Genomic DNA, 18,584 nt, shown 5'->3' on the forward strand with positions numbered 1-18,584 from the left:
TATTTCATTGCATATTATATTTTTTAACTCAATATGTAATTTATGATTTTTCTGTTTAATATCGCATAATAAAAATGTCATACTTAAATTCTTGTACTACAAAATACCAAATAATAATTATTAACTATCTTTAATTATAGGTACTAAACTCCTGCTCGTGGCGCGGGCTTTTTCCCCTAGTATTCGTATAAGAACTACATTTTTCTCAACGTAATAAACATGTCGACAGATATTCGATAGAATTTGAGGTTTTTATTTGAGCTACAGAAATTGAGTTTTATCTACACAGATAGCATTTTTTGTTGTGTGTGTGTGTGTGTGTGTTTTTTTTTTTTCTGGGTCCAAGTTTGTGGAATTAGAACTTTCTCTCAAGTCTTAGCCTTTTGTTCCATATCAAGACATTACCCCGGAATCAAGTCACTCTGAGTTGTCCCAGAAAGTTGCCCTACAAATCAAGCTAATTTGCTTTATCTGCTACATTGTGGCTGAGATAAAGTCCGCAATTCAATTTTCGAAGAAGACTTGGGACTCCAATTATTGAATACATGAAGTGTAATCGTTGTGCAGACTTGGACTTGGAATCGGACTTTTCAATAAGCTAGCATATATATATATATATATATATATATATATTATTGTATAATATCTTCTTTTTTTTTGGGTAAAATTAGTACAAATATCTTTGTTCTAGAAGTTCAATCTCCATCACTCATGTTTTCTTGAGCAAGGATACCATGCCCTGCCCGTCCCCTTCTTTCCCAGCCCCATTTGGCCCCTTTGTGGCACGGTCGGTGAATGCTATCACTATCTCAGACTTTGCATCCTTCATATTCTTATCTCCTTTCGACGAATAATCTAATCAAGAACTACTTTATTCTAGGTAATGACCATCCATTCTCATTTTGCGTGTTAAAGACTTAATTTGTATCCTTGAGTTGGCAAAACGTCCCAAATTACCTCATTTCTTGGCACTTTTGATAGAAATAGGTGAATTAATATGTGGATGTATAATATTTTTCTTCATTGACAAAGGAGAGTAGCTTTACTTTTTTCCTAGTAAGGACTCACCTCATTTTTTTAATGATAAAGGGGAGCAGTTGGAATGTGCGCAATTCTAAGTTTCCGTACATCTCTCTCTCTTAATAGTGTGAAAGATTGGGATGCGTCAGTAACTTTATATTAGGAATTAGTTAGCATATAATCTTATGTTATTTCATTTTATTTTTATTGTTATTATTTTGATTCAAGAAAGACTCTGGACCTTACAAGGAGAAAAGATAAAAAAATGAGAATTGGAAAATTCAACCAAGAATCTCAGACAACTTGATTAATGTTGCCACCAAATTGAGTTTGGTCATGAAGACACGCGTGTGCAAATATAATTTGCAAAGTAAGAGTATAATAATACTATTGCATGTGAAGTTGCACCGAAAGAATAGAAAGGTAAAAAGTGAATTGATAAAAACATTAAGGATACAGAGTAGAATTAGTGCAAATGAGAAATTCCAAGAGACAGGGTGGCTGGGGTTGTAGTTTTGAACTTTGATCCTCCATAAATTTTGAGAAATACTTTTTTGAAGTCCTTATCTCGCTGCCCTATAATTTTGGGAAAATGCCCCATGCCCATTGCCTTCCACCTCGCCTCCTCCCCAAGCTTTTGCTTTAAGAAAAGCTTTTAAAAATTTACTCGTCCAATGTTCTTAGATTTTGCGTTTGGCTATAGTTGGTCCACATTTTATAACTTTCGTTCCTCATTTTGGACAATGCTCTTTAATTGATTTAATTGTGAATTCTCTTGGATAAGGTATTATTGCATTTTAATATAGCAGCTCTATTAATAATTGATCTTCCTTTTGTACAAATTATCTCAAATAATTGAAATTACAACTGGTCAGAAATTCTTTTCATGAAAATCTATAAGATATATATGAAGATCATTTAATCCATACTTCCTATTTAAGATCCGAGATCGACTTATTTTCCAAAATAAGAGAGCATAGAGCAACTCATTTGTAGTTTACGTAAGTGTCTGCATCTTTGGCTTTATTTCAAGTCATCTTGTGATGACAAGAATTTTCTTCTTTCTTGTTTTCTTTTGTTAATTTTGTGTAAACTCAAAGATTTTTTTCCCTTCAGCATACTTCTACATGTCATCAAATGAAGTTAAAAGATAGGAAGCAAAGATTTTTTACTCACACCTTCAATTTGGTTCTCATTGGACTATATTTGAAAGAGTGGGAACAAAAAAAAAAGAGATAAATTTGTATCACTAAATGCGAATGTTAACACCGGCAAAGTACCCTTTTGTATTTGTAGTCACCTCACCACCTTGACGACTATGGCACTGTCTGCAATGAGGACTACAACTGAGGAAGACGATTGAATGATGAATTTAAGCAATACAATTTCATAGATTTTCGGCTTGATTGGTATGATGAGTATAAAATACAAAATTGTGTTCTGTGTTGAATGGGAAGATAATGTTCCGATTATGTGGAAAAATGGCATTGTAGTGTCGTTGTACATCCCAAATTCTTGGTCGTCTTGGTTTGTCTTAGCCCGTTAGCCCAGAATACACGCCGAAGACTTGTAAAATTGTCTTGGAGAAAAAACAGATGAAGAAGTTGAGAGAGCGAGTGCGACCGAAAGTGAGTTAAGAGCGAGTGCTCAATACAGCCACAAAAATTGGCATAATGAACGGTTATTTTTGACAGGTGTTGAGTTTGTACAATAATAAATATCCATTCAAATAAAATATAAATTTTATATATAATGGTAAGAAGGATTCAATCCACAGGGACTGAGAATAATTCATTTCTTCTAGAGCACAGAGTAAGGGAGATTTTTATAAAAATGAGAATAATTAAATAACTCAAATAACAAGACCTAATTGATAAGTTATTACATTGAAACATTAATAAATAAATTCTAACCAAGGAATAATTTCAAAAATGGTTCACTAAAATTGATCACTGATACAATAATAATTTAACTTATTAACAGATAAACAAAGTTATAACTGCCAAACACGCGATGACAATCAACTTCTTCTTGCTATATTGATGATTAAGGCACGATGGTTAACTACTACCCTCATCAAGAAATAACCCTAGGTATGAACTTAGTGTTTAGGTTTTTAATAGAGGGTATTTAGGTTTTTAAAATTTGATGTAAAGTAAAAAATCAAAAAGAACCAGCGTTGACTTGCTATGCAGTAGTATGTTTTAATCTGGAAGATAATTCCATAACCAAATTTCATCCGGTCAGAATTCATGCTTTTATTGTCTTATCTTTGTCCTCGCATACGTGCATTAGATGTACCAAGTGTCTGGTATATATATATATAAGTACATGTAATAGGCATTATTAGCCCGTGTCCGTTGTCTTAAATGCTAGCAAAACTAAGAGTATAATCATGAAGGAATTATCTCACTTGTATTTTCCCCTCGGACTCTTCTTGCTATGTTCTCTCTTCTCTTGCTTAGCCATGGTCACCCCCAACATTACCTCGGATCAATCAGCCCTTCTCTCATTGAAAGCCAAAATCACTGGGGATCCTCACGAAATCTTGGCAAGCAACTGGTCGGCTACTTTCTCAGTTTGTGACTGGAGAGGAGTCACTTGCGGCTCTCGCCACCGCAGAGTCACTGCCTTGAATATCTCCAACTTGGGCCTCACCGGCACCATTCCTCCACAACTGGGCAATCTCTCCTTTCTCATGTCTCTCGATATGAGCAGGAACAACTTTTACGGAGAACTTCCCCATGAATTGATTCGTCTGTCCAGGTTACAAGTCCTCAGTTTAGGCGTTAACATGCTTAGAGGAAATATTCCCTCTTGGGTTGGTTCCTTCCAACAACTCCAACACTTTTCTCTAAAGAACAATAGCTTTACAGGCTTTATCCCACCTTCTATCTCCAACATGTCCAAGCTAGAGACATTAAGTCTGCAGTATAATTCTCTACAAGGAGCATTACCAATCGAGATTGGGAATTTAAACAAGTTGAAGCAAATAGTCCTGGTCTATAATCAGCTTTCCGGTTTTCTGCCACTGGGGATGTTCAATATTTCCTCACTGCAAGTTATTGCACTTCAAAATAATAGCTTATCTGGCAGTCTTCCATCCAGCATATGTTCCCGTCTTCAAGGACTCACATGGCTTGACCTTGGCCGCAACAAATTAAGTGGTGTGATACCACCATCGTTATCGGAGTGTTCGAAGCTTCAGGTACTGTTGTTGTTTGACAACAACTTTAGTGGAATGATACCGGAAGGATTTGGGAACTTGACGGCGCTCAAGGGACTAAGTCTTGGCTGGAACAATTTGATTGGAGTGATACCGGAAGGATTTGGGAACTTGACGGCGCTCGAGCGACTATATCTTGATGGGAACAATTTACACGGTACCTTCCTAACTATTTGATATACTATTAATTACTGGGTGCTTGAATGTAAAATCTCATGTCACCAAAGCTAGAAACATTAAGAGTATATAAACTGTCATTTAAATCTTTGCAAGGGACAATTCCAATGGAGATTGGGAAATTAAAAAAGTTGAAGCGAATTGTCCTGGACTATAATCAGCTTTTAGGGTTTTTGCCACTGGGGCTGTTCAATATTTCCTCGCCGCAAGTTATTGCCCTTCAAAGCCCGCGCTGGGTTGTTCGGATGGTGGAGGCGGGGTCTTTACTCCAAGTCCACCTGGGTTCGATTCCAGTCCGCAACCCAATTGTGTATGTCCTAGGCATCGGTCGGGCCCGCTCTGCCTGGACGCTGTGGAATTAGTCGGGTGGTTCCGGATATCCACAGTGTCAAAAAAAAAAAAAAAAGGTATTGCCCTTCAAAATAATCGCTTATCTGGCAGTCTTCCATCCAGCATATGTCCCCGTCTTCAAGGACTCGCATGGCTTGACATAATAAGTTGCGTGTATTAATAAGTATCCCTTGACCTTGGTATGCATTACAAAGTCCGTAATCTAATGTAACTTTGTTTTATATTTTAGAATAAATATTTCAAAGCTAATGAATCACGGTGCTTGAATATAAAATCTCATGTCACCAAAGCTAGAAACATCAATTCTCTACGAGGGACAATTCTAATAGAGATTCGGAATCTAAACAAATTGAAGATAGTGAACATCAACAATTAACAATCAGATTTCCTGTCCTTTGCCATTGGGGGTGTTAAATATTTCGTCATTGGAGACTATTACTTTTGCTGGTAATAGCCCAACTCTTTTTGCATTTTAGCTGAAATTAGAAAAAAAAAAGAGCTACATATTGCTATTTATATATTCTCAAACAATTAAATAATATATTGATTAGTAATTTGAAGGCTTGTATGAAGGAAATCCGGAGTTACACAAATTATAGAATAACATAAAGGTAATTACTTATCAAACCTGAAAAAATAGTTGGTAACACTTTCGGTAACTAAAGAAGAATACAAAGAATTTTCTTATTAAACATATGTGGTAGTAAAAAAGACTGTATAACATTTCCAGACGTAATAATCAAAATATGAATGACACAATCACCTCAGCAAACTACCAAAGCTTAGGCTTCCCTTTTTTTTATTTTAAATTTTGTGTGAAGTTATATATATATATATATATATATATATATATAAGCTTGAATATTTTTATATGGTTTTTTCTAGATTTTATCATGTTTGTAATTATTAACCATATTAATCTGCAAAAATATATGCATTTATCTGAAAGAAAAAACAATTCCATGTTGATTATATATGCAAATTTGCCTTTCTATTGCCTTCAAAGCCTATTGACTTAAATATCTCTTGGTTGTTGTGAAAGTATTTTATCTGAAAAAAAAAAAAGCAAGTCCTTGTAACAAAGACGAAGGTTTTAAGTAAATTTTTTAAAATATTTTAGCATTTGTAAACGTGAAAACTCTGTAGGTAGTATTCCGCAAAAGTTTGGCAACCTAAAGCATCTTGAAGAACTTCTTTTGGGCTTCAATAGCCTAACTGGATCCATACCAGCCCAAATATTCAACATCTCGACACTGCGAATGCTGGAGCTATCGAACAATACGCTTTCTGGAAGGCTTCCGTCATCCACGGGTTATGGATTGATCAACCTTGAATGGCTTGGTCTCTTTTTGAATGAGTTGGATGGAGTAATACCAGCTTCAATCTCAAATGCGTCTAAGCTTACTATGTTAGAATTGGGTCTAAATAGATTCTGCGGTCCAGTTCCAAACTCTCTTGGAAACCTAAGACTTCTAAGACATTTGGAACTCACTGGTAATCATTTGACAACTGAACCTTCATCGAGAGAATTGAGCTTTATCAGTTACTTAACAAATTGCAAGTATCTGAAAAGTTTAGCTTTTGCTGGAAATCCGCTGCACGGTTTTCTTCCGATGTCAGTTCAAAATCTCTCAACTTCTATGGAGAGATTCGATGCAAGGGGTTGCAGAATCAAGGGAAGCATTCCCGATGGAATTGGGAATTTGAGCAGCCTAATGATTTTGGCTCTAGAAGGAAATCACCTCAGTGGGCCCGTTCCGAGCACAATGGAATACTTGCAAAATCTTCAAGCATTGTTTTTGGGTGATAATCAATTAAGTGGTTCAATTCCAGATTGCATTTGCAGGTTAAAGAGATTGTACCAAATGTATGTGGGACAAAACATTTTTCGTGGGTCAATACCATCATGCCTAAATAATATAAGTTCCTTGGGAGAAATTGACTTTGCCGGGAACTTATTAAACTCAAGCATACCTGGTAGCTTGTGGAACCTCACCGATCTCTTGAAGTTGAACCTGTCATATAATTCATTGAGTGGCTCACTACCTTATGAAACTGGAAATTTGAAGGTAGTAACACTATTAGATTTGTCAGGAAATCACCTTAATGGGAATATTCCAAGTTCCTTGGGAGGCTTGCAACGTTTAGCAAAGCTTTCATTAGCACAAAATAAACTTCAGGGACCTGTTCCAGACTCTCTCAATCAGATGTTCAGCTTGGAATTTTTGGATCTATCCAATAATAATCTATCAGGTCCAATACCAAAGTCCTTGGAGACACTTATATATCTCAATTACATTAATCTTTCTTTCAACCACTTCAGAGGAGAAATTCCCTCTAGTGGTCCTTTCAAGAAGTTCACATATGAATCATTCATGTTTAATGATGACTTGTGTGGCGCTCAAAGATTTCATGTTCCTCCATGTCGTTCTCCTCGGATTCACAAATCGAGTCAAAAGAAAGTATTTCACATGCTAGGCATTCTATCAGGTATTGCAGCAACAATAATTGCTGTTACAGCTGCTGCAATTTTACTTTTAAGACGCCCAAGGAATGATGGGGTTTCAAGAAATACTGATTTGTTGCCCATGGGTTTGCCAAAAAGGATTTCATACTCTGAACTCGTGCAAGCAACCAATGGTTATGACGAAAGGAATTTACTTGGCAAAGGGAGTTTCGGATCTGTATATAAGGGTATTTTAACGGATGGGACAGTTGTAGCCGTAAAAGTTTTCACTTTACTAGCAGATGTCAATTCCAGGAGCTTTGATACAGAGTGTGAAGTTCTACGCAACCTTCGCCATAGAAACCTAACCAAGGTGATTGGTAGCTGCTCTAACTTGGACTTTAAAGCCTTAGTGCTTGAGTATAAGTCCAATGGGAGCCTTGAGAAATGGTTATACTCCCACAACCATTGCCTGGATCTGCTGCAAAGGATAAGCACAATGATGGATGTTGCTTCCGCATTGGAATATCTCCATTTTGGTTATACAGCACCAGTGGTTCACTGCGATCTGAAACCTAGCAACATATTACTAGATGAAAGTATGGTTGCTCATGTCAGTGATTTTGGTATGGCAAAGTTTTTGGATGAAGAAGATAGTGTTCTACATACCAAGACACTTGCAACGCTTGGATACTTGGCACCAGGTTTGGCATATTTGACTTCTTTTTAGTTGCTTTTTTATCCCTTTTTTAAGTGAATTTAGAGCTGGCAAAAAAGTCCAAAACCCAACAACTCGCTCAACCCGCCCATTAATTTTAAATGATGGGTTGGGTCAATTGGATTATGGGTTTTGTTGGGTTGGATAAGAACAACCCAACTTATTCATTGGGCGGGTTGAATTTTTTATTTGGGTACCCAATACCCAACTTGTTTAAAAGTAACTTAAAAATATAAATATAATATTCAATACACATATGCCCAACTATTTGTATTTAGACATGTGTTAATAATTCATTGATTAATTTTTATATATATATATATATATATATATATTTTTTTTTTTTCAATCAATTTTTTAATTTTTATTTAAAAGAAAAAAATTTAAAATAAAAACTCATGCTTATTTTACTTTTATAACAGTAGTTAAACTTGTTCAACTTCTATAATAATTTATTATGCCTTTTAAGAGTATGTTGTTTTCCTTCCCTTTTTTTTCTTTTTTTTTCTTTTTTTTTGTGGTTGTTCTCAAGTTGCTTCTTGCTTTTGTTTGTTAATATTTTGTGTACATAAAATAGAGTTTTAAATGTGTTCTAATTGCATTCCTTTTTAATATTTCGTGATTGCTTTTGTTTGTAATATTTCATGTACGTATAATATTGTACAAATTTCTTTTTTAACATTTCAACATTATATAATTTCAGATTCTTCAAATTTACAATATAAAAGCTTACTTTGTATCAGCCTAATTTTTTGCTAATTCAAAATAATGCGATCCCGATGTGGTAAAAATGTCAGAATAGTTCATGAATTCTCCTCTCGTAAACAGGATTTCAACCAAACTTACGACACACATCATTTTACTCCCTAATTCTAACAACAAACAAACAGTTTGGCTAATGGAATTAATAGATATTCCTATAATTAAGAGAATCTTTAGGTGTTACATTTTTTCAGAGAATTACAATTACTTTAAGAAAGGTTTTTCAAAGGAGGAGTAGAATAATTGTAATTGTGCGTATTCACATGTTAAATTATGATATAATATGAGCCTATTAACAGCATCGTTAGAAATATCATATTCATAATTAATCGGGCATCCAGCAAAAAGTTGCTTATTAAGATACAAAACAAGTAGGCATGGTCTCACACAATCCCAAATATAAATTCCCTATATAACATGTCTTATATATTAAGAGTAGATGCATGGCACAAATCAAAGTTTTTTAAGGGACAGAAAAATTGATAGTGGATCAATGGAAGAGATTATTGAAAAGATTAAGGTGGTGTTTTGTGTGTGTGTGTGGGGAGGGGGGCGCTATGCTCTTCGTTAAATGTACAATTTATTATCTAAAATTCACAATACAAGCAATATAAAATATTATTCTATTTATGATATGTTTCCAAGGAACTTAAGAAGTGAGTGTATGTATGTGTGTGTGAAAATACATTTATGTATGTGAAAGTGTGTTTATATGTGTGAAAAAAATCTTTGTTGTGTGTTAAAATGTATGTGAAAAAGTTTATGTATTAAAATGTATTAATTAATATGTTGAGTCATGTTTGAGTCCTGGGTTTGAAATAACCCAATATAACCCAATCCAAAATCAACCCAATTTAAAGTTGGACAGGTTGGGTATAACCCATTTAAGTGAAAATCCAATATTAACACGCCCAAAATCCGCCCAACCCGCCCAATTGCCAGCTATAAGTGAATTATATGTCAATCTTCCAAGTTTTCTATTTTTTTTTTTTTGCTTTAAGCGTGATGTATTGCCTTTCATATCATAGAGTATGGACTTGAAGGGCAGGTGTCAACAAGGGTTGATGTGTATAGTTTTGGCATTGTTTTGATGGAAACCTTTTCAAGAATGAAGCCTAGTGATGAAATGTTCAAAGATGATTTGAGCCTGAAGAGTTGGATTGAAGAATCTCTGCCTAATGCAACAACTCATGTTATAGATGCAAACTTACTTGGGCGACAAGATAAGCATTTCAATGAGAAATTGGAGTGTATTTCAGTGATCTTCAAATTGGCTTTGAGTTGCTGTGCAGAATGCCCACGAGATCGGACTAATATGAAGGATGTTGTGGCAGCACTTCAAAAAATAAAATGTCAAATTGAGTTTTTTCCGAATATCTCGGCATGAAAGTACGTTTTTTACTTAATCCAACTGATCAAGTTTGTTCCACTCAAATAATCTTTCCAATGTCTTTTGTTGCAGGATGATGCCAAGACTTGAAACATGAAGCAAAATAAGTTATATTATCCACCTTAAGTATGCTGATATATCAATAATATATTATTAAGATGCCAAAGTTTTTTTTTTCTCGTCCCAAAAAAATTTGTTCTGTCAATGTATTTGTATGTACCGAATTTCAAGTTCATTTTCTTAGTTGTCATTTGAAAGGCATCCAGAGGAAAAACTGCATTTGCATAGTTCGGTTTCATGAAAATCTTTATTAGATTTTTATATTTTGTACGCTTAAACCTGTTTCTTCCTTTTTTTCTTTTGCTTGTGCAATAATCTTCTGCGATGACAATGATGAAACTTGAGTTGGCAGTGGCACCACTAGTATTGTAAAATATTTTACCTTTAAAATGGTTTTCACTGTATTGTTTCGATACATAGTTTAACAAGTACTTTTTGTATTAAATAACGTGTAATTTGAACTTTTTAAAATGTATTCATATCTTTATTTAGTTCATAATAGAGGATAAAATGATTGAATTTAATGTTTTATTCTTTAAAACACAACAAGTTACTCTAAAAGTATCAAATTTGAACTTTTGTTAAAAATGCTTTTAATACTAAAAGCTTGACTCGTAATTTTATGGGATTGTGTTCACTGAACGCCTCAAAAGCACTTATAGTACTCAAAAGTATCTTTTTTTTTTTTTTTTACCAAAAGCACCGTAATCCCAAACCAGCCTTTCGTATCATTTCATCTCTTACAACAAGGAAAACAGTCAAATAGTTTTACTCACACAAACATGCAATTGATTCTGAAATCAACATCTCTATGTAGAGCTTCATATTATACAAACGCCACCAGACATTCTGTCATATCCACCAAGGTGGTCCAAATTCGATTGTGTGATTGTGTGGTGACTTTCATCGACTGCCTACAGGGGATATCAATTGTAGGGTCAAATTTCTGAGATGGCGAGGTCTCACAGATGTAATTTACGGGGGACCATCAAATCCATTTAATGGAAAGTTTATAGTGTTTAGCATCAAATCAACAGGAGTTTCAATTGGTGTCTCATGAGTAACGAGCTCTTAATATGCCTTCGATTAGATCGATGGGATCCTACATTGTAGGCTATTGTAGCCCAAAAACCATAACAGACAACTTTTTTGATGTCTCCCTTGATGACTCTTTTTGGCCCAACATGGATCAAATCCAGAGTGGATGAAAACCTCATATAAGTCTTTTAAAACTTGAAAGTATTTTGAAAACTTTCCTTTATTTGTGTGCTTCTTTAAACTAAATGCTCGTGCAATATCTCAAACAGCTTTGTTAGATAATGTTGATTATGGTAAGTAACTTTGGAAAAGTTTAAACAAAATGGAAAATCGAGAATACATCAAGTGCTAGATCGTGTACAAGAGTTAGACAAGGGAATACTAAGGAGTTATAATTGCTGAAGGGTGACAAATATACACACCTCTGTTGGTAAGACACTTGACTTATAATCGAGAGTTTGCTGGTTTGAGTTATTAAAAGGTAATCACTGTGGATCCTCTTAATTTAAAAAGAAAGAATTGACAAATATATGCATTAGAACGTAAAATTGTAGAGGTTGGGATCAAGTTTCACCAAAAAAATAAAAAGGGTTATCCTTCCATAACTGAACTGCAAAATTACAAGTCATAAAAAAAAAAATCAAATTTTACATATACTATAAGATCTAAAAGGGTAAAGGAACTCATATAAATAGCCTATCTTCCATGCCAGAATAAAGATCTTTATTGTACCTATATGTGATTATTATTCTTCCTTCAAGACATGATAAAAAAGACATAGAACCATCAACAGGCAGCAAACAAAGAGAAAGAAAAAGACAAAGGCATGCAAGATTCAACCCTACATGCACTCAAAGCCACATTTTGTCTTTGTTCCTCATCTCCGTAAACAGAAAGGAATAAAAATTCTTTTTGTTATCTCTCTCCTAATCTTTTCTTTCCTTTGTTTTTAACCCCCCACCCCACCCCAATAGTGATAGCAGCAGCAGTAAAAGTCACCAACCAAACCAACCAAGAAGACCAAATCAATACAATGATTTATCATCTCATCAGTCATCGGTCTACTCACTCTTAACCAATTTTTCAACTCCTCATCCATTTAAAAGAATTCCAATTCATTTCCATCACTATCAAACCGGTAGTAGTCAATGCTTGCTAGCTCAAGTGGACTCTGCCTCAACTTTTTTCATGTTTAGTTCTTTGATGCAAAAGATACAGTCACTCTCCAATGGACCAGTGCTGCCCTTCTGCTATGTTTTCAGGGTCATAAATTTATAGGGCTTTTAGTCTTCCAAATCTCGCATCAAATCTTATATTGTAGAAGTAGCTGATAATAGAGCTTGAAATATTAATTCTTGCTAGCACTTTTGCCTCTGGGAAAGCTTCTCATTATATTCATTTTGGCTTTTGAACCCACCAATCTTTCGACGTTTCGGGACTTTCTCAAGCCTAAATGTGGCCTCACTAGGGTTGGTCTGCTCGATGTCTGAGCTTGATGAGCTCGAGCAGTGCAAATCCAGCACATTGGCTGGTGTGTTTGAGCTGGATACCATGTCCAAAACTGACTCATAATCTTCCATTGCCATTTCTTGCATCATTTTATAACAGTTTAAAAGATTTTCCTGTATCAAGATTGCCCACATAACAAGAACGTTTTTATCAGTAAAACAATCGCCTGGAGAGAATCAAACCCTCGTTCTAAAAGAAGACATGGGAAGGGTGGGAAAAGCAATGCAGGCACAAGAGAAGAAAAGGAAGACAGGGGGTATTACCTTATTTACATATGAACAGCTTGAGATTGCATTCCTAAAACAGGGAAACTGCAGAGGGAATAATTCATGAGAAGCAGAGAGAAGTGCTGAGGCTGATATTACTGATGGCTTGAATTCCCACAACTTGATTTCTGAAAATGCAAAACAAAACTTTATCAACCCTTCTGTTTCAAATGATAATGTTGTTAAGCAACACAAAGGATATGAGGGCTCAAAGCCTTAAACATGATGTGGATATTATTTACCATTTTGAGCTTTGAGGATGATTTTAGTAGCTCTAGATTTGAGGGCTTGAGTTGATGGAAGGTCTTTGAATTTGAACAAAGAGATGAAGCAGTTGATGAAACAGAATGGTGTGATGGACCTCATTCGCCATTTAAGAGCTCCAAGAATGAACAACTCCATTCTTTCAATTGTTTGTGCATCAAATATAAACCCACCATCATGCTGCAACGATAAAATGAAAAGCCATTTTCTTTAAAGTTCAGCAAAATTTTGTTTTTACCAAATAATTCAACGTAAAACATAGCATACTTACCTGAATATCGGAGACAGAGGACTCTGTTTTTCTCATCTTCATAGCTAATGAAACACAAGAAACTGCGACAAGTCCCAAGATCCATGGCTTCTCTTCCTGCATTAAAAAACATCTACTAAAACAAACATTTCACTTAAGCCAAAAATATGAACAATTTTGAGTGAAGAATCCAGTTACCGATAATGGTTGGCTAGAGAGGAACCGATCAAGATAATTGATGGCAAGATAAGATAATAACGGATCAAAGTTCTGAGAAAAGTTGAAGATTAAAGAGACAATTTTCTCTCTAACATTATACTGAAGGCTTAAATGTTTTAGACTCTGACTGTAAGTTTCTGAAGGCATGTGATCAGCTTCAATGTTAAATAGGGAAGTCACAGTTGAGTCTTCTTTGAGCAGTTCTTGAGAAATTGGTAAAGGGTTTTCAAGATTGAACTCGAATTCCATTGACGATGGCTTGAAGGAACCTTTTTTTTTCTTGCTGGTTTTTTCACTGTTATTTATGGAATGAAAAAAGGGCAGAGAGAATGGTACTAGTACTAGTTGTCTACTGCAGCAACTACTACATTGTTGAATGAAGAGAGGCAAGAGAGAAAGAGAGAAGAGACAGAGGAGAGTTAATGATAAGAAGAAGAAAAGGCGAGACACTGAGACTTGAGAGTTCGCTGTCTCTTCTTAAAGAAAGAAGCCGTGGAGAGACTTCAATTTCACTTCTTTGTGCCTTTATTTTGTTGGTTATTTTACTCTTTTATCATCGGGAAGGAAAATAGGGAAGGGAGGTGGTGGTGGAGAATATAATAGTTGTAAAAATTAAATATGTTTAGGTGCATTAAGCTTTCTCCATTAAATTTATATGTGTGCATATAAACCCCTCCCCCACCCCACACACACATATATGTGTATATGTCTGTATACGTGTATGTATATCTATATATGTATGTACGTATGTTTGTTATGTATGTAGTGTGTACATGCAGGCATATATTGATATGTATGTATGTATGTATATATATATTAAGTAGGGAACGAATGAGATTTAAAAAGTGGCGAGCGAAAAAGAATTTTAAATCTAGGACTTTTAATTCATTATATCAAAGGAGAAAGGGATATAGATATGCATCTATTTTCTTGGCTATATCAAATTTATTTTTGATGTTAAATGCAAGGATTTTTTCTTTTGACTTTCTAAAAATAGTATTAATACAGGTATTTTTCCTAAAACAGAAAAAGGGATAAAAAAAACAGGTCTTTTGATAGTAACTACTATATCAACAGGCAAGGTTAAGTGCATTAATGCTGAAAATGGTAACATTTTATACATTTGGCAGTTTGTAGTACGAGGCTGAGGATTGTTCAAATTGTCACTCCAAGCTCTCCTGGTTAAGAAATTTTAGGGTCTTGACTTTCATGCTTGCTTATTCTGATTTGAAATAATTAATTGATAAAATTTACATAACCAGCAGGAAAAAAAAGAATATGTTATGTGGTAAAGCACATAAAAGCAGTTTTATGATGTGAACATAATCTTTTGGAATATGGATGACAACTATAATAATTAGCACGTTTAGTTCATTTGAAGTTATAAAAAACAGAAGTTTGTAATGGTGCCATGGTGGTTAAAGATTAAAGGTGAATAACAAAATATGAGATCTTGACAATTCACTTACCAACCATCAAATTTGTCCATATCTCTACAATTTTAAGGATTGTGATTTACTTTATATAGAATAGCTCTTAACTTAGCTGGCGCTTTAAAATTTGGATCAACGACTGATTTGTTTTCTCCTAAGATGAATAAGAAGTACAAAAACAAAAAAAAAAAAATGCTTTCTACCATTTGCATCAAATATTGCAAAATTTAAGAACTACTTTCAAGAACGATTTTGGATGATTCAATAGGATAGGTAATACCGATTAAGTATAATTTATAGTGTTAGTGTGTTTAAAAAGTGAAATTAAAATTAAAAAAATGCCTAAACATAAAGGTATAAGAGGACAATAAATATGAGTATGCGCATTCATAAGATAAACGTATCACTTTGATTTTGAGCATGCATTATGAAATTTGATTATGTAAAATAAACTTGAATATATCCCACGTAAACCGCATTAATACACAACATATATCCTAGATTATTTTGTATCAAAAAGTGGGTTATAATCCTATTTGTAGAACTATGGATGACAATTGAGGCGGGTATCATGTTAGATTGTATTCAAATAACTTTTGTTTGATTGTTTTTATGAGTTGTGAAATTACAATCGATAATAACTTGGTGATGTGTTGATATTTTAATACTTGATTATTTGATAAAATTTGACTATAAAAAAAATTATCTGACAATTTTTTTTTAGTCCTGGCGAGGCGGGGGACGGGGCAGGGCCAGGGGCAAGGGCAATTAGTGGGCAGCGCGGCAACCCCGCCCGTTGCCATCCCTCTCTAGAACAAGTCCAAATTCATATAAACTTGTGAATATTATGGGCAGAATTTATACTAACAAAATAACTGCATCCATGACAAAGAATAGTTTGCACAAATGAATGAATGATTGGTGCATTGATTTCTTATGTCCTGGAAAAATTGACAAAAATAAGTGGGTCTATACCTACGTTCCTCCCACGGGTTGATGCATCACTAGACATGGAGAACGACAAATTAAGACAGTTTTGAAATCTTGCCTCTTTGCATCAAACCAAATAACTACTCCAAGTGGAAGAAGTGTTGAAAATCCACTCCCTAAATTCATACAAATATTAACCTCCAAATCTCAGTACAAACCAATAGTGTGTTTTCAACTCCGTGGCAGATTGACAGCTTAGGCTTTGTGTCCTCAAATGTATGGCCTTTTCTGACTCAGTACAAGAAGATTATCAATAAGACAAACATAATTGGAACTTCAATGGAAGCAATACGGCTATGTCACTCTAGTTTGAAGTGCAGCTAACTAAAACTCTTTTCATGGGTTTTAGAGGAAACTAAAGTCAATGTGGAAGATCCCTTTGCTTTTGATATAAGTCAAATCTCTAGGTTTAAATAAACCAAATTTGTCTTCACTACTAGTATTGGTTTTCCCATAAAGGCAGACTTTCAGACAATGGATTACTGGAACAAGACTACAAGAGCTAAAAACATAAGGAAAATCATACACTGAACCACATACTGATTATACAGCATACATAAGTATAAGTTAAAAGATGACTCATCTCTTGATATTTGGAGGTTCTTATATTTGCATCTATCGTTTAATCATATTGTGTTTTTATTTTTCGACAAGTCATATTGTGTTTTTAGAATTGCTTTTTGTAAGTAAATTCAAAACATCATCATATATTTATGTTAGGAGTTTCAAGTGGTGGAAATATTTAATGGGACATTCTTTTTCTTTCTATTTTCAAGCTATTTATATGCAGTCACAAATCGTGCAAAACACATACTGTCATGTTGAACGAATTCTGTATGAAATATGGATCTTGTGCTTAAAGAAATTTGTACTTTTATTAGTCATCAAATCTCCTAAACGTGTCCTCAAGACCCAATTCAGTTAGTAGAGATATTCATCAGGTGACCGTGAGATCTCTAATTCAACTCTCAAATCTTTCGTTTCCTTCTTTCTTCTTGTAATTAAGGCTTGAAAGTCACCCTTTGAATAAAAAAAAATGAAAAAAAATCTCCTAAATGTATATCTCAAATCCATGTGATCCGTAAGTATATAATGTTTGGCTATGAATTTGCAATGGTAAAACTTTGGGACAAGACCAGAACAACCGAAAACCATTTAACCAGTACATGATAGAAATTGCCTAGTATTCCTATTAATAGGTGAAATTTCAATTTTTGATTTATTTCGTAAATTTGGGACCATTCAAGGGCAGGTTTTCTTTCCCTTTCGTATTGTCTCAGAGTTGACAGGATATGCTGAATCTGTCTTCAGAAACAATTATTGCTTGTGACCTTTTACGTAAAAATCCTCTTCTCTAGTAGAGACTCGGATCGAAAACTGGGGAAAGAATGGAAGTAACTAGGGAATATAAACAAGTTCGTTTCTATTACTTCATTGACCTCGTTTGACCCAAGTCCTTTGGAGAATTAATCCTACATGCAAATGAACATATTGCCATAAAAATAAAACAGAATTTAGATTTCTATGCTCTATGTAGACATTAATCTTTTATCTAATGTAAACCCTAATGTTAAAATAGTCAAATAAATTATTTTTCACATGACAAAGCTATATACTTGCCTAAATTGTTACGGGTAGATTTCTTTTTAGCTTAATTATGTATAAACTTTGTCATGTTTTATCCATTATTTACATTGAAAAATTTTAACTCTAGCCTCAAAATTAAAGTTCATTCATACTGTTATTGATTATGCCATAACATATAAATATTCACCAAAAGTAGTCTAGCTTGATGATTACTCAGGGATGGTTAAGGACCAAAAAGCAATCATTATAAGCACTGTAGAACTTATATTATGTGTCGAACTTATATTTAAGATAGGCTCGTAAATATTACGAGTTGCAACCAATAAATACGAGTAATAATTTGGTATTTTCCTATCTTCCAAGAACTAAAGGTATAAATGAAATGATTCATGCTGGAATTCCATGTGATGATGTGAAGCAACAATGGTTGATGTCCCTCGAACTGAGATAGGTAGGCGATTCAAGTACTGCTATAATTTTTAGGGACGGACTTATTAGAAACCCTTTTATAGAATCCTCATAAAAGCTTTTGGTTAGTACATAATGCCTACGCTTGGACAAGAAACCTAACCATGGTCCCTCAATCAGTGAAGGTATAAAGCTAATTGGAACAGTACCATTGCTGCAACAAGTCTTCCAGTGAATAGAAGGGTCTCATGCTTGGTCATTAATTTTTTAAGTTCTTTTCAGCTTTCAGGCCCCCACAAGGCAAAAATTCCGAACCTACCTTTTGAAATAGTTCACCAATCCATGGAACTCTTTGACCTAGAGTTCTTTTGTATGAGATCCATAAGAACATGGCTATGCTAATATAATTTGGTTTTGTCGGTAAGGTCAGGTTGGATCACTTCTTTAACCGGAAAAAAAAAAAGGTCGAA

General features: G+C 34.4%; 3 protein-coding genes across 3 annotated transcripts; 2 read left to right on the forward strand and 1 right to left on the reverse strand.

Moving 5' to 3' along the window:
* The first annotated feature begins 3,487 nt into the window (after positions 1–3,487).
* On the forward strand, positions 3,488–4,785 carry LOC113771746 (receptor-like protein kinase). Its single transcript, XM_027316311.1, has 2 exons — positions 3,488–4,403; positions 4,520–4,785. The coding sequence occupies exons 1-2, from the start codon at positions 3,488–3,490 to the stop codon at positions 4,783–4,785; spliced, it is 1,182 nt and encodes a 393-aa protein (XP_027172112.1).
* A 1,141-nt stretch (positions 4,786–5,926) lies between these two features.
* On the forward strand, positions 5,927–10,249 carry LOC113770096 (probable LRR receptor-like serine/threonine-protein kinase At3g47570). Its single transcript, XM_027314453.1, has 3 exons — positions 5,927–7,924; positions 9,729–10,089; positions 10,163–10,249. Exons 1-2 carry the CDS (start codon positions 6,034–6,036, stop codon positions 10,085–10,087), a joined length of 2,250 nt encoding a protein of 749 aa, XP_027170254.1. The 5' UTR covers positions 5,927–6,033; the 3' UTR covers positions 10,088–10,089; positions 10,163–10,249.
* A 1,540-nt stretch (positions 10,250–11,789) lies between these two features.
* On the reverse strand, positions 11,790–14,109 carry LOC113770940 (putative cyclin-D6-1). Its single transcript, XM_027315569.1, has 5 exons — positions 13,676–14,109; positions 13,499–13,594; positions 13,206–13,407; positions 12,961–13,091; positions 11,790–12,810 (listed from the first exon to the last, which is right to left on the reverse strand). Exons 1-5 carry the CDS (start codon positions 13,943–13,945, stop codon positions 12,547–12,549), a joined length of 963 nt encoding a protein of 320 aa, XP_027171370.1. The 5' UTR covers positions 13,946–14,109; the 3' UTR covers positions 11,790–12,546.
* Positions 14,110–18,584: the final 4,475 nt, after the last annotated feature.

The sequence above is a fragment of the Coffea eugenioides genome, chromosome 5 (genome assembly GCF_003713205.1).
Source record: "Coffea eugenioides isolate CCC68of chromosome 5, Ceug_1.0, whole genome shotgun sequence".
Classification (NCBI taxonomy): Eukaryota; Viridiplantae; Streptophyta; class Magnoliopsida; order Gentianales; family Rubiaceae; genus Coffea; species Coffea eugenioides.

What these genes read in the sequence shown, in the direction of transcription:
- LOC113771746 (XM_027316311.1), top strand. Translation starts at nt 3,488, where the DNA reads ATGGTCACCCCCAACATTACCTCGGATCAATCAGCCCTTCTCTCATTG. An exon ending in TGATGGGAACAATTTACACG is followed by an intron (nt 4,404 to 4,519) that starts GTACCTTCCTAA and finishes AATCTTTGCAAG; the next exon opens with GGACAATTCCAATGGAGATT.
- LOC113770096 (XM_027314453.1), top strand. Translation starts at nt 6,034, where the DNA reads ATGCTGGAGCTATCGAACAATACGCTTTCTGGAAGGCTTCCGTCATCC. An exon ending in GCTTGGATACTTGGCACCAG is followed by an intron (nt 7,925 to 9,728) that starts GTTTGGCATATT and finishes TTCATATCATAG; the next exon opens with AGTATGGACTTGAAGGGCAG.
- LOC113770940 (XM_027315569.1), bottom strand. Translation starts at nt 13,945, where the DNA reads ATGGAATTCGAGTTCAATCTTGAAAACCCTTTACCAATTTCTCAAGAA. An exon ending in CCTCTGTCTCCGATATTCAG is followed by an intron (nt 13,408 to 13,498) that starts GTAAGTATGCTA and finishes TTATCGTTGCAG; the next exon opens with CATGATGGTGGGTTTATATT. An exon ending in CATCCTCAAAGCTCAAAATG is followed by an intron (nt 13,092 to 13,205) that starts GTAAATAATATC and finishes TTGCATTTTCAG; the next exon opens with AAATCAAGTTGTGGGAATTC.